At 43.1% G+C, this 14,262-nt stretch overlaps 1 protein-coding gene across 1 annotated transcript in view; it reads left to right on the forward strand.

Annotated features, from left to right (window-relative positions):
- Positions 1-14,262, forward strand: part of MAP3K1 (mitogen-activated protein kinase kinase kinase 1) — an 886,724-nt gene that overhangs the window by 568,435 nt on the left and 304,027 nt on the right. The window contains exon 11 of the mRNA XM_044063789.1: positions 3,109-3,230. Coding sequence (XP_043919724.1) covers positions 3,109-3,230 — 122 coding nt within the window. The remainder of the gene's footprint in view (positions 1-3,108; positions 3,231-14,262) is intronic.

Raw genomic sequence — 14,262 nt, forward strand, 5'->3', positions numbered from 1 at the left:
TACAGTGGTATCTAAAAAGCCTATGGTGTCAACATTCTCAGGATCTATAAGCAATTATTCCTATCGTTCCTTGCCTACAGTTAGAGTTCCTTTGGTGGGCAGAGGCCTGCCACCAAAACAAAGGTCTACCATTCACTCTACCCCCTGCCCCCCAAACCCTAACAACAGACACTTCGGACTATGCATGGGGGGCTCACCTGGCAGGGAAGTGTATTCAGGGCAAATGGAACCCAAGTAAAATGCACCTGCATATCAATCAAAAAGAAATGTTAGCTGTACAGAATGCTCTGATAGCCTTCAAGGACCACATTCTTCCAGGACAATTAATGGTGAAGTCGGGCAACACCACTGTTATGTGGTACATAAACAAGCAGGGGGGTACCCATTCATACCCCCTCTGCAGACTAGCCATGGTTCTGTGGAACACAGCCTTGAGCTACCAAGTGCATCTACAGATTCAGTTCCTGCCAGGAAAACTAAATACATTGGCAGACGAACTAAGCAGAAATCTAATGGACCCACACGAGTGGAAACTGGAACCAAAGACTTTCAACATGTTGATAAACAAATGGGGGAGCCCAGATATTGACCTGTTTGCGTCCCCCCCCCCCCAGAACTACCAATTGGACAAATTCTGCACAAGGACTCCCAACAAACAGGCTTGGAAAGTGGATGCTTCAGCTGGAAAAATCTATCAGTTTATGCCTTTCCTCCTCTGCCTCTCCTCTCCAAAGTACTACTAAAGATCAAACAGGACAAACCAAGGATGATACTGATTGCACCAGATTGGCCACGCCAACACTGGTACCCCCTCTTGCGCAGTGTGTCACTGCTGGCTCCATGGCACCTGCCTCAGACCCCTACCCTGCTGTCACAGCAGGAGAGCCAGATTCTGCACCCTCAGCTTCAAACCCTGAACCTGGCAGCCTGGCTAATTACCTAATCTCTCCACTACCATCCTTCAGTAAACAAGTGTTAGATGTCATTTTGGAGGCAAGGAGGCCTAGTACTAGAAAATGTTATGCTGAAAAATGGAAAAGATTCTGTGCTTGGAACCAAACTCAAGGGATGGACACAGCTGCACTCAATTTACCTCAGATTCTTCAATATTTAACTGAGATGCTTCACAAGGGCCTTTCTTTTTCCTCCATCAAAATTCATGCCTCAGCCATTTCAGCTCATTACAGCACATAACTATCCCTCTTCTCTCATCCACTGCTCAAGCAGTTCCTCAGAGGGGCCAAAAACTTAATACCACACAGGAGAGCCTCAATTCCAGCCTGGGACCTTAACTTTGTATTGGAAAAACTCACTCTCTCTCCTTTTGAGCCATCTGCAAGTGCAGAGTTAAAATTCCTTTGTTGGAAAACAGCCTTCCTTTTAGCAATCACTTCGGCAAGAAGGGTATCTATTTACAAGCCCTTATGGAAGTGGAGCCTTTCGTCATCTTTCATGCGGACAGGGTGTTCCTCAGGACCAATCCCTCCTTCATGCCCAAGGTAGTATCCTTTGTGGGTCTTAATCAGTCCATTCATTTGCCAACCTTCTTTCCTAATCCACAGAACAAAGGGGAACGGATACTGCACTGCTTAGATGTGCACAGACAACTTAGATTTTACTTGGACAGGACTAAACCTCAAAGGAAATCTGAACAACTGCTGGTGGCATTTACTGCAGGGGCAGAGGGGGAAGGCTATTTCAAAGCAAACCATTTCTAAATGGATATGCCATTGCATTCATTTCTGCTATAAGCACCATGGAAAACCTATCCCACAGGTGATTAGACCACATTCAACCAGGGCTGCATCTACCTCTACAGCCTTCCTCAGAGGTGTCCCTACCAAGGACATCCTAGAAGCTGCTACCTGGAGTTCTGTACATACTTTCACCAAGCATTACCATTTACCAATTTTCTCTAAATCCAGAGCTGACTTTGCCACTGCAGTCTTGCAGGGCCTTATAGCTGGTCCTAATGCTATCTAAAGTCCTCCTCCCATCCTTAGCTTTGGGAATCTACCCAAATGTGATGACTGCAACAGTGAAACATGAAGAACAAAGTGATCCTCCAACCCATGCAACAATATCTACCCAAATGTGATGACTGCAACAGTGAAACATGAAGAACAAAGTCATCCTCCAACCCATGCAACAATATTTTGTTCAGGAAACTGCATACAGAAAGTACAGTTGTGTACACTTACCATAAATGTAGATGTTCGAGTGTATTCACTGTTGCAGTCATCACATTTGGGTTATATGCTTGTAGTAGCCTTAAGTCGGCCTGATTATCAAAAGTCTTGGGCCCTGCATCGGTTGCTGTCTCATCTTCCGTGACGTCAAGTAGTCAGGGGTATAAAGCATGCAGCCAACGCCATTTCATCGTTTTTTCGTGCCTCAGATGTCAGATGCCCCCTAATGGGAAGCAATTAAATATATATATATATATAAGGTTATACCTCCAACAAAAAAACAAATACACCAAAAGGCTTTTAAGCATGGTAAAGAAGAATAGAGGTATAGCCAAAAGAAGTCAGGGGGCTGGAGGGGGGGGGGGGGTAACCAGGACTGCAACAGTACACTATAACATCAACATTTATGGTAAGTGTACACAACTGTACTTTATGCAGTTTCCTGAACAAAATATTGTTGCATGGGTTGGAGGATGATGGATAGAGTGGTAACATTACTTACGTAGGTTAAGAACCTTTTACTACTGTTCATCTTAGCTAATTTACAAATAAGACTTGTATACGTGCTGTTTAATTAAGCAGTGTTACTAGTGGAAAAAGCACACAAATGTATACATTTTCCAAGCCCTCAAGCTGACATTTAAGAATGCTGCCAATTTAAATGATACTAATACTTCAGATATTGTTACACATGCCTAGTAATGAGTGGGACGTGTGATCAAATAATTATAGCTGTTGCAAAATGCAGTGTATTCTTTAGTCAGAATTTTACTAAGTCATAGTTTTGTAAGTAATCTTTTTTGTGCTTGTATGAAGGTTTTAAGTAATATTTTTTTCGCTTGTATGAAGGTTTATGTTAAAAAATTGACATGTAATATTTCTGCAATATGTACTGAAAACTGTTTGATATTTTTTATAGAAAACATTAAGAGCCATGCTCGTTTATAGTCCTTGCCACAGTCCCGCAGAAAAATCAAAGCTCCAACGGTTACTTAAACCTGTGGTTGAAACCATATTGGTTAAATGTGCCGATGCCAACAGGTATTTATAAAACAAAAGCTAAGAAAAAATTGATCTTTCTTATGTATTCTTCAGTATTGTTTACATATTGTTAATAACTCTGAAGTACCACCAGCTGTTTGGGTTTTTTTTTTTTTTTTTTTTACATATTGTTAATACTTGTTTCTTTCAGAGTTTATTTCAGTATTTCTTGCACCAAGTTGCACTTTGCACATTATATGTATACGTATATGTATATTTACTTTTTTGTCTTGTTCTTAATAGTTGTATGTATGTTGTTTATGTAATTCATACTTGGAGAGTCACTGAAACCGGAGTCAAATTCCTTGTATGCATGCATACATACTTGGCCATTAAATATGATTCTGATTCTGTACTGTAATTTGCAGAATTTCCCAAAAGTAAGGAAACATTTTATATTTTTATAGTAGTTTAACCATTGAACTTGGATAGATTTGTATTTACTTGTTCTATCTGATGTTCTCTCTTCCATCCTTCCTCGAAGTTTGGGTGTTTGGATTTGACCTGGATTTGACTTCTGTCACTCCACATTTTGGATCCAAACCTCAGGCATTTCCCCTTACCGACAATCCTCTCTTATTCAGCTAGGTACCTCAGATCTCGTTTGCTGCTCTTTTGCCTCAAACAAGGTCATCACTGCTCAGGCTGGGTGCTAGCTAATTGAAAGCTTTTTGACAACTTTAAATAATTTATAGGATTTTTTTTCTATTTTCCCTAGTTTCTTGCTTTTCTACTACCTCCCCTTACAACATGAAGTGCAGCAGGTATGCCCTAATCCCCCAGGAGGGAGAATCAACGAGGGATGCCCCCCAGCTCCTTTATGAATTTCCTCCTACTCCTGTCATCCTAATATTCCGGCAGAATGACTTAGCGAGGAAGGTCACAGTCATCCTCATTGCCCCATTTTCTCTCCCTGGCAGGTGTGGTTTCCCTTCATCTGATAAACTCATCTGGATGCTGGATCCAATTCCAGATCTGCTCCCTCACCTAGACATTCATGCCCCCAGGTTGACAGCGTTATTTTTACAATTGTAATGATGGCTTAGACTGTCCAAAATCTCTTCCCGGATGGTTCACATCCTCACTTCTGCAGAAATGCCTACTACTATGAAGATTTGTAGAAGAAAGTGGAAGAGATTGTCAGTTTGGGACTCTAGTAGAGATTTAGACCGATGTTCTTCATATTTCACTGTTGCAGTCATCACATTTGGGTTATCCCTGCCAGGGTAGCCCTCGGCTGGCCCGAATAACAGAGACTTAGTATTTCTGCGTCAGTTGCTGTCGCTCGAGGACTAACGTCAGGTCGTCAGTAGTATAAAGTAAGGCAACCAACGCCATTACATCAGTCTTTCTTGACGTAGAGCCCGAAGCAGTTCGCATGAGTGCAGGTCGGCCGCTTCCTGAGTTTTCGTCTCCGAATTGAAGTTGAAGTCTTCTAAAGCTAAGTACCCCATTGGGATCCTTTTTTCTTGCACTAACCGATGTCAGAAAAAGTTAATAATTGCCTCTCTTGCCTGTGGAAAGCAGATACCACACCGAGACTTCCACTCTTACAGCGTCACTTGTTTAGGCCCAGACCACGACATCCCCCGTTGTCGCTTCTGTGCTTTGTTCAAAGCCAAAACTATCCATTGTCAGGCCCTTATTCTAGCCAGATGTTTTCGTTTACAGTCCTTGAATTCCGATATGGCTTCGATAAGCCATCCGACAGAAGATCTTCCGAAAAAACGTAAAGATAAAGAGAGAGACATACCGCACAGGTCCAAACCTACCGATGACGCTTCCGTTAAGCTAGTTGTCAGTCCTCCGGTACTCAGTGAGGCGCTTTTGCAGCCCCTGATGCCCGCTTCGATGGATTCGCAGGCTGCTTCTGAGACCCATTCAGAGTCTGGTATGCTGCGAGACTCTTTTTTGACTACAGAATCTGCAGATGTCTCTACCTTGGATGGGTCCGGAGCCGCTGTGCAGGCACCGGCTTCTGAGGAAGTTCTTCGCACTACCGATATTCGACACAAACCGATGACTTCTTTCTCGTCTTCAGTTCTTTCTAAAACTACCGAGTTTCTACGGCCCAGAGTACAAGCTACACCTAAAAAAAGATGACCCAAACTCAAGCGCCTGCTTCCTTGCCACAATCTCAGATGTTTAAAATAGGGGAAGACCTTATCATGCTGATTAGAGGAAGCCAGCCTTCCCCTGCTAAAAGGAAAAGAGACTTGTCCCCAGCAGCTTTATTTGACCAAGAGTCCGACTCTGAGGTTTCTGCTTATGAAGACATGCCCGTATCTGCTTATGAGGATTCAGATGCAGAGGAATCCATTCCCTCTGCCTCTTTTCCAGAGGATTTTTATTTTGGTGAAACCCTACATATTTTGAGAGACCATTTTGATTGGGAATGCCAGGATTATCCTCAGTCCAAAAAGAGACTCGAGGAATTTTTAAGCTTACCACAGCTCAGACCCTTAGCTATTCCTCCTGTTCTGGATGTTGTGGATGATGTTTTTATGGAATCCAGTCTAACTCCTGTTACTCTGCCTCCTGCTCCCAGGAAACCTGACAGATACTACAGAGTCAAAACCAAAAATCCAAAACAGGCTTCAGGTATACAGAGGTGCCCAAATAAATAATAATCAAATAAAAATAAAAAGGCACCAAAGTTACACACTGAGAACTATATTCAATGACTTTATTACAAAAATAAAAACAAAGAGGTGAGCACTTCCACAACTTAGCGTTGCTTCATCAGACAATATTAATGCAAGTAATACCTGTTTAAATACTTAAGCAATTAGCATAACATCAAAGCCTTAAAGCAGTATCATCAAGTAAAAGACAATACCTCAACTAAATACATAACTAAAGCAGTCTTTAAAACCAATTTCCAGTTTTTTCTAGAGAATATTTAAACTTTAAAAAAGTCCTTTGAATTAGTATAAAAATTAAAAGTTTTTAAAAAATCACCTGCGTAGATGTATATGTCTTCAACAAATACGTGGACCATAGTAAGATATTTGAACCATGTACAGTATTAATGCGTCAAACGTCTTGCCTTAAGGCAGGGAATCAATGAGGTACAACCATTTAAACCAGGGTATCTGTCTGCATTCAGCCTAATAATCCATTTTTGTTCTAATTCTTCGGTGTAATTTTCTGTATCTTCTCCCCTATTTGTCCTTTGTATTTGTTGTAAAACTAAAAATTTAAAAGTGTGAGTACAATCTGTATTTAAAACATGATTAGCTAAGGCATTCGACTGCTTCTGGTTCCGTATATCCCTTATGTGTTCTAATATCCTATCTTTAAAGATCCTGTTTGTCTTACCTATATAATAGGCATGACATGTTTGGCAAAAGCAGAAATAAATGACATCAGCACTCTTACAGTCATAATAGTTATTTGTGTACAGTCTGAACTGTCTAATAGGATGAATATATTTATTCTTAGTATAAATATATTGGCAAGCTATACAATGCCTACAAGGAAAGGTACCTTGTCTACTAGAGAAATTATTCTTCAGAGACTTGTGTTCTTTATTACAAAGATGTTGCTTCAGTGATACATTATTCTTAAAGCTAAAATTTGGAGTAACACCAATGGTGGAGACGAGGCCTGGTATTTCCTGTAGTAGGTGCCAATTTTTTTGTATAATATCTGTATACTTGTTTATGTCGCTGGCAAATCGAAAAACTACTCTAAACTTGTTCCTATCAATGTCTATTTCTTCAGATGTTCTTAAATCAGTATCATCAGGACTCGTATAGGGTTTGCATCTCATCTTAGATACTACAGAGTCCCTGACTCACACACATTTCTTTTCAAGAATCCTACTGCTCACCCAGAGGTCATCTCCCAAGGACCTAAAGGAATAAAAGCAGTTACAAACCCTGGGACAGGGATTCCCGAGCTTTAGACAGATGGGGTAAACAAGTATATACCTCTGCAACTCTTCCCATTAGAGCATTAAATTGTCAGATGTTCTTCGTGTTTCACTGTTGCAGTCATTACACTTGGGTAATCCTGCTGGCAGGTTGCCCTTAGTCGGCCTGAATTCCAAAGTCTTGGGTCCTGCGTCGGCCCTTCCCTGATGTCAGGTCGTCAGGGGTATAAAAGAAGCAGCCGACGCCATTTTCTTCAGTCTTTCTTGCCGCGCGGTGCCCGAAGCAGAAGCAGTTCTCAAGTGCCGGTCGGCCAACTCCTCAGATTTTCGTGTTCGAGTTTCAGACCCAACATCTTCAATAAAGCTAAGTACCCCGTTAGGGAAACTTTTTTCTTGCTCCAGGCCGATGTCAGAAAAAGTTAATAATTGTATTTCTTGTGAAAAGCAAATACCTCATACGGACTTTCATTCTTACTGTATTCCTTGCCTAGGCCCTGATCACAGCGTTTCTGATTGTCAGTTTTGTGCTAGATTTAACCAACGCACTATTATGCGTCTGTATGATTTTGTTTTAAACTATTTTGGACATCGGTTTAATTATCCAGAAATGTCGTCGGATATCCATCCGACTACCGGAGTTCACAAAAAACGCAAAGAAAAGGAGAGAGATAAACAACCGAGGCCCAGAACCGACGAACCGACAACGAAGCTTCTCCTAAGCCAGTCGCCGGTTCGCCGGTTCTCATTGAGGCGCTTTCGCAGCCCCTGTCGCCCGCTACTTTAGAGTCGCAGTCCACTACCAACTCCCATGTGGATCGGCTATGCCGCTGGAAACTCAAAGTATTGGAGCCTCAGACACTATTCCCTCAGACTGGTCCGGAGCCACTGAGCAGGCACCGGCTTCTGAGGGTGTATTCAGACCTAAACATCTTTACATTAAACCAACTTCAGCTTCAAAGGCAAAGACTAAAGCACCTTCTAAAGCAATGAAACAAACTCAAGAGCCACTTGGACAGGCCTCTATGGCCAAAAAACAGATGCTCAAAATGGCCGAAGACTTGATTACCTTGATCAGGAGTTCCCATCCCCCTCCTGATAAGAGGCCTAGGCAAGAGACTGACTATGAATCTTCAGATCAGGTTTCTATTTCTTCTGATTCCTCTTCTGATCAGGAATGTTCTCTTCCCCCCATGAGGATTCTGATGCTGAAGAATCTATACCTTCAGCTTCTCCTCCAGAGGACTATTCCTTTGGGAAACCTTGCATACCATGAGTGAGCATTTCCACTGGGAGAGCCAAGATTTTTCAGAATCTAAAAAGAGGCTCAGGGATTTCCTTTTACTACCTCAACACAGGCCCCTAGCCATTCCACGTGTGTTAGACATTGTAGATGATGTGTTTTCGGAGTCTAGTCTGACCCCTGACTCCTTACCTCCAGCTCCTGTTAAGCCTGACAGATATTACAGGGTTCCTGACTCTCATAAATTCCTTTTTAAAAACCCTGCTGCAGACCCAGAAACTATTTCACAGGGTCCCAAAGGAGTTAAGGCTTCCACTGCAAAAAACCCTACCTCCTCTGACAGAGATTCTAGGGCACTGGATAGATGGGGAAAAAAGGTTTGCACATCTGCTACCTTGGCTATAAGGGCCTTAAACTGTCAGTTTCATATGCTCAAATATCAGCAACATGTCATGGCATTGCTTAAACAGAAAATGTTGTTAAACTCTGAATGTGCAGAAAACAAGGAAATGCAGGATTTATTGCATGCAGCTGAACAAGTTGGAAAGCATACTTTGCAATGTGGTTTTGATTCTTTGGAGGCCTCCTGCAGGGCCGCAGTTACAGGTTCTGTAATTAGGAGGCATGCTTGGTTAAAGGAACAAAATCTGACTGATCATGTCAAAGTTAAATTATTAGATGCACCTTTACAGCATGACACTTTATTTTGTGTTAAGGCAGAAGAGGTGTTAAAGAAAATGGAGGACAAAGCTAAATCTATGCAAACTGTCAAAGATTTTTTACAAGTACAGCCACTTAGGTTTAGTAGACACTGGCCTACAAAGAATTGGTCCTTTCCTGTGTCTGACAGACCTCAAAGGGGCAGATCCAGATACCCTAGAGGCAGATCCCAGGCGCAAGGTTCATGCAGGTCAAAGCATTGGGGTGCTTCTACCTCCAAAGTTGGAGAAGACAAATCACAACCATACAAGAGACAGTCCCAATGACTTCCCCCTGCCTGCACCAAGCACTTATCGCCTGGCAGCACCCTTAGGGGGAAAACTAGCACTTTTTTTCTCAAAATTGGCACATTATATCCCAGGACAAGTGGGTTCTAAATATAGTGTCACAAGGCTACAGGTTCAATTTCCATACCCTGCCAAAGGCAAACGGCTGGCCAGATCTGCCAAAAAAATCAATGGGCAGAGGCGCAAAAACAAGTCTCATCCCTCATGGACATGGGGGCCATTCAACAAGTACCAGAGCAAGAGCAGGGACAAGGATTTTACTCAAGATTGTTCTTTGTACCCAGAAAGGACAAGGCCTGGAGACCAATACTGGACCTATCTATTCTGAACACATTCCTGGATATACCAAAATTCAAAATGTTGACTTTGCAGCAGCTTCTACCCATGCTGGGCAAGAATGCTTGGCTTGTGACTTTAGACCTAAAAGAGGCATACCTGCATGTCCCAATCAGACAATCATGCAGAAGATACCTCAGATTCAAGGCTGGCTCAATGCATTACCAATTTTCTGCACTGCCCTTTGGCTTATCTACTGCGCCCAGGGTCTTTACAAAGTGCCTGGCACCAGTAATTGCATTCTGCAGACAAAGAGGAATACAAATATATCCTTACTTGGACGACTGTCTAATTCAAGCAGAGAACAAGGACATTCGTCTACAGCATCTGGCGTTTGTGAAAAGACTTCTAACATGTGTAGGGTACACAGTCAACGAAAATAAATCAAAACTAGTACTCTGTCAAGAGATAATATTCCTGGGTGCAAGCTTAAATACAACTGCCAGGACGGCTTATCTCACGCCTGACAAACAAAGGCAACTGACTACCTATTTCAAAATGTTGGCAACAAAGGCCCAGTTATCTGCAAAAAAATTCTGCAGGCTTTGGACTTCATGGCATCCTGCATCCTACTAATTTCATATGCAAGACTGCATATGAGGAAACTTCAATGGTACCTAAAAAGTGTTTGGATTCAACATTGCCACAGCCTGGAAACGATTACTCTCATTCCCTGCCTGCAACAGGAGTTTCGATGGTGGGCGAAGGCTTGTCACCAGAACAAGGGACAGCCAATCACATTACCCCCAGCCAGGCAGACACTAACAACGGATGCATCAGATTATGCCTGGGGGGCCCACATGGCAGGAAGATGCATTCAGGGCACATGGTCCACGAACCAAATGCATCTACATATCAGTCAAAAAGAGATGCTAGCTGTTCAAAATGCCCAGACAGCCTTCAAGGACCTACTTCATCCGGGACAGCTACTGATAAAGACAGACAGCACCATGGTCATGTGGTATATAAACAAACAGGGGGGCACACATTCTTACCCCCTTTGCAGACTAGCCATGACTTTGTGGGACACAGCATTGACTTACCAAGTACATCTGCAGGCACAGTTCCTGCCAGGAAAGGAAAACACTCTGGCAGACGAACTAAGCAGAAACCTCAGCATGATAACAAGGAAATGGGGATGCCCGGACATAGATCTATTTGCCTCCTCTCACAACTAACAACTAAAAAGATTCTGCACAAGGACTTATCACAGACAAGCATGGAAAGTGGACGCCCTGTCTTTCAGCTGAAAAAACCTATCAGTATATACCTTTCCTCCAATGCCTCTCCTCCCCAAGGTACTCCTAAAGGTCAGACAGGAGAAGCCAAAGATGATACTGATTGCCCCAGACTGGCCCCGCCAGTACTGGTATCCAATCCTAAGGAACTTGTCTCAATGCCCAGCTTGGGTCTTACCTCAAATACCTCATCTACTGTCCCAGCAAAACAATCAGATCCTGCACAGTCAACTCAGTACTTTAAACCTGGCAGCATGGCGGATAATGTAGTCATACAAAACACACCTCTCAGTAAAGCTGTGATGGATGTCATTTTGGAAGCCAGAACGCCTAGTACTAGAAAATCTTATGCTGGAAAATGGAAGAGATTCCGTGCTTGGAACCAGGCACAAGGAACTGATACAGCTGTACCAAATATTCATCAGATTTTGCAATACTTAACTGAGATGCTGGACAAAGGCCTATCTTTTTCATCAATTAAAATTCATGCCTCTGCCATTTCGGCTCATTACAATACAGAGCCACCAAACTTTTCTCATCCTTTATTAAAGCAGTACCTCAGAGGAGCCAAAAATTTAAGGCCTCCAAGGAGATCACCAGTACCTGCATGGGACCTCAACTCTGTCTTGGAAAAACTCACCCTGCCTCCTTTTGAGCCAGCTGCTACTGCTGATATAAAGTTTTTATCTTGGAAAACAGCTCTGCTCCTAGCAATAACTTCTGCAAGACGAGTTTCAGAGCTAGAGGCACTCATGGCTGTGGAACGTTTTATTATTTTTTATCCAGACATTTTCTAACCCAACATTTATGCCTAAGGTGGTGTCCAGTGTGGCTCTTAACCAAACTATTCATCTGCCAACTTTTTATCCAAATCCACAGAACAAGGGGGAGAGAATTCTGCATTCTTTGGACCTACACAGACAGGTTAGATTATTCTTGGACAGAACCGTTTTCAGGAAGACAGAGCAATTACTAGTGACATATGCTGCAGGATCACAAGGAAAGGCTATCTCAAAGCAGACTATTTCAAAGTGGATAGGCCACTGCATTCGTTTCTGCTATTTACACCATGGCAAGCCAGTGCCTAAGGGCATTAGGCCACATTCAACCAGAGCTGCAGCCACTTCAGCAGCCTTTCTCAGAGGAGTACCAACCAAAGACATTTTCGATGCTGCTTCTTGGATTTCAGTGCACACATTTACAAAGCACTAGCATCTGCCACTCTACTCTAAAGCCAGGGCAGGCTTTGCCACTGCAGTTCTGCAGGGCCTCATAGCTGCTCCTAATGCTGTTTAGCTCCAGCTTCCCAACCACAGCATTGGGATTCTATCCAAGTGTAATGACTGCAACAATGAAACATGAAGAACATAGTACACTTGTGTACACTTGTAAATGTAGATGTTCGAGTGTATTCACTGTTGCAGTCTAGGTTACCCACCCACCATCCCCCTTTTTTCTGCTGGAATGTTTCATGTTCATCGTGTTTCACTGTTGCAGTCATTACACTTGGGGTTATCCTGCTGGCAGGCAACCCGTAGTCAGCCCGAGTTCCAAAGTCTTGGTCCAGCGTCGGTTGCTGTCACCTCTTCCCTGACATCAGTGCGCCAGGGGTATAAAAGTTACAACTGACGCTATTTTCTTCAGTCTTTCTTGCCGCGCGGTGCCCGAAGCATAAGCAGTTCGCAAGTGCCGGTCGGCCAACTCCTGGGATTTTCAAAATTGAATTTCAGAACCGAAGTCTTCAGTAAAGCTAAGTACCCCCGTGGGGAAATTTTTTCTTGCTCCAGACCGATTGTATTTCTTGTGGGAAGCAAATACCTCATAAGGACTTTCACTCTTACTGCATTCCTTGCCTAGGCCCTGAACACGACGTCGCTAGTTGCCGGTTTTGTGCTAGACTTAATAAACGCACTATTAAACGTCGGTTTGATTTTGGTTTACATTATTTTGGACGAAGATTTAATTACATAATGCCGTCGGAACAACCGATGACCACAATGTATAAAAAACGCAAAGACAAAGAAAAAGACAGGCATCCGAGGTCCAAAACCGACGAAGCCTCTTCTAGGCCAGTCGCCGGTTCTCAGTGAGGCACTTTCGCAGCCCCTGTCACCCGCTACCTCAGAGCCACAGGCCGCAACCGACAGCCACGTGGAGACACCGAGGCCTGTGGAAACTCAAGGTATTGGGCCTACGGAAAATATACCGTCAGATGGGTCCGGAGCCGCTGAGCAGGCACCGGCTTCTGAGGGTGTTTTCAGACCTTCACAGCTTACAATTAAAGCTACTACAGCAGCAAAGGCAAAGTCAAAAACACCATTAAAGGCAAGGAAACAAGTGCAGCATTCTCCAGAACAGTCATCCATGCCTAAGAAACAGATGCTTAAAATGGCCGTAGACCTTATTACTTTAATCAGGGGCTCCCATCCCCCTCCTGACAAAAGGCCTAGGCAAGACACTGATTATGATTCCTCTGATCAGGTTTCCATTTCTTCTGATTCTTCTTCTGACCAGGGCTATTCTCTCCCTCCCTCTGAGGACTCTGATGCTGAAGAATCCATTCCTTCAGCCTCTCCGCCTGAGGATTATTCTTTTGGGGAAACCCTGCACACCATGAGGGAGTATTTCCATTGGGAGAGCCAGGATTACTCAGAATCCAAGAAAAGGCTCAGAGATTTCCTTCTATTGCCTCAGCACAGGCCCTTGGCTATCCCCCCTGTGCTTGATATTGTTGATGATGTTTTTTCTGAATCCGGTCTGTCCCCTGATTCTTTACCCCCTGCACCAGTAAAGCCAGACAGGTACTACAGGGTCCCTGACTCTCATAAATTTCTTTAAAAAAAAACCCGCTGCGGACCCAGAAACTATTTCTCAGGGTCCAAAAGGGGTTAAAGCTTCCACTGCCAAAAATCCTGTCCCCTCAGATAGGGATTCCAGAGCTCTGGACAGATGGGGGAAAAATGTTTACACTTCTGCTACTTTAGCTGTAAGACCTTTAAACTGTCAGTTTCACATGCTTAAATATCAGCAGTATCTCATGTCATTGTTAAAGCAGAAAATGGTTACAAATATAGAAGGTCCTGACTGTAAAGAAATGCAGGATTTATTGCATACAGTTGAACAACTGGGAAAGCATACTCTGCAATGTGGTTTTGATTCATTAGAGGCTTCTTGTAGAGCCACAGTTACAGGCTCAGTTATTCGAAGACATGCTTGGTTGAAAGAACAAAGTTTACCTGACCATGTTAAAATGAAATTATTGGATGCTCCACTACAGCATGATACTTTGTTTGGTATTAAGGCAGAAGAGGTTTTAAAGAAAATGGAGGATAAA

This window comes from Protopterus annectens, chromosome 2.part2, assembly GCF_019279795.1.
Source record: "Protopterus annectens isolate FY-2018-M chromosome 2.part2, PAN1.0, whole genome shotgun sequence".
NCBI lineage: Eukaryota > Metazoa > Chordata > Ceratodontiformes > Protopteridae > Protopterus > Protopterus annectens.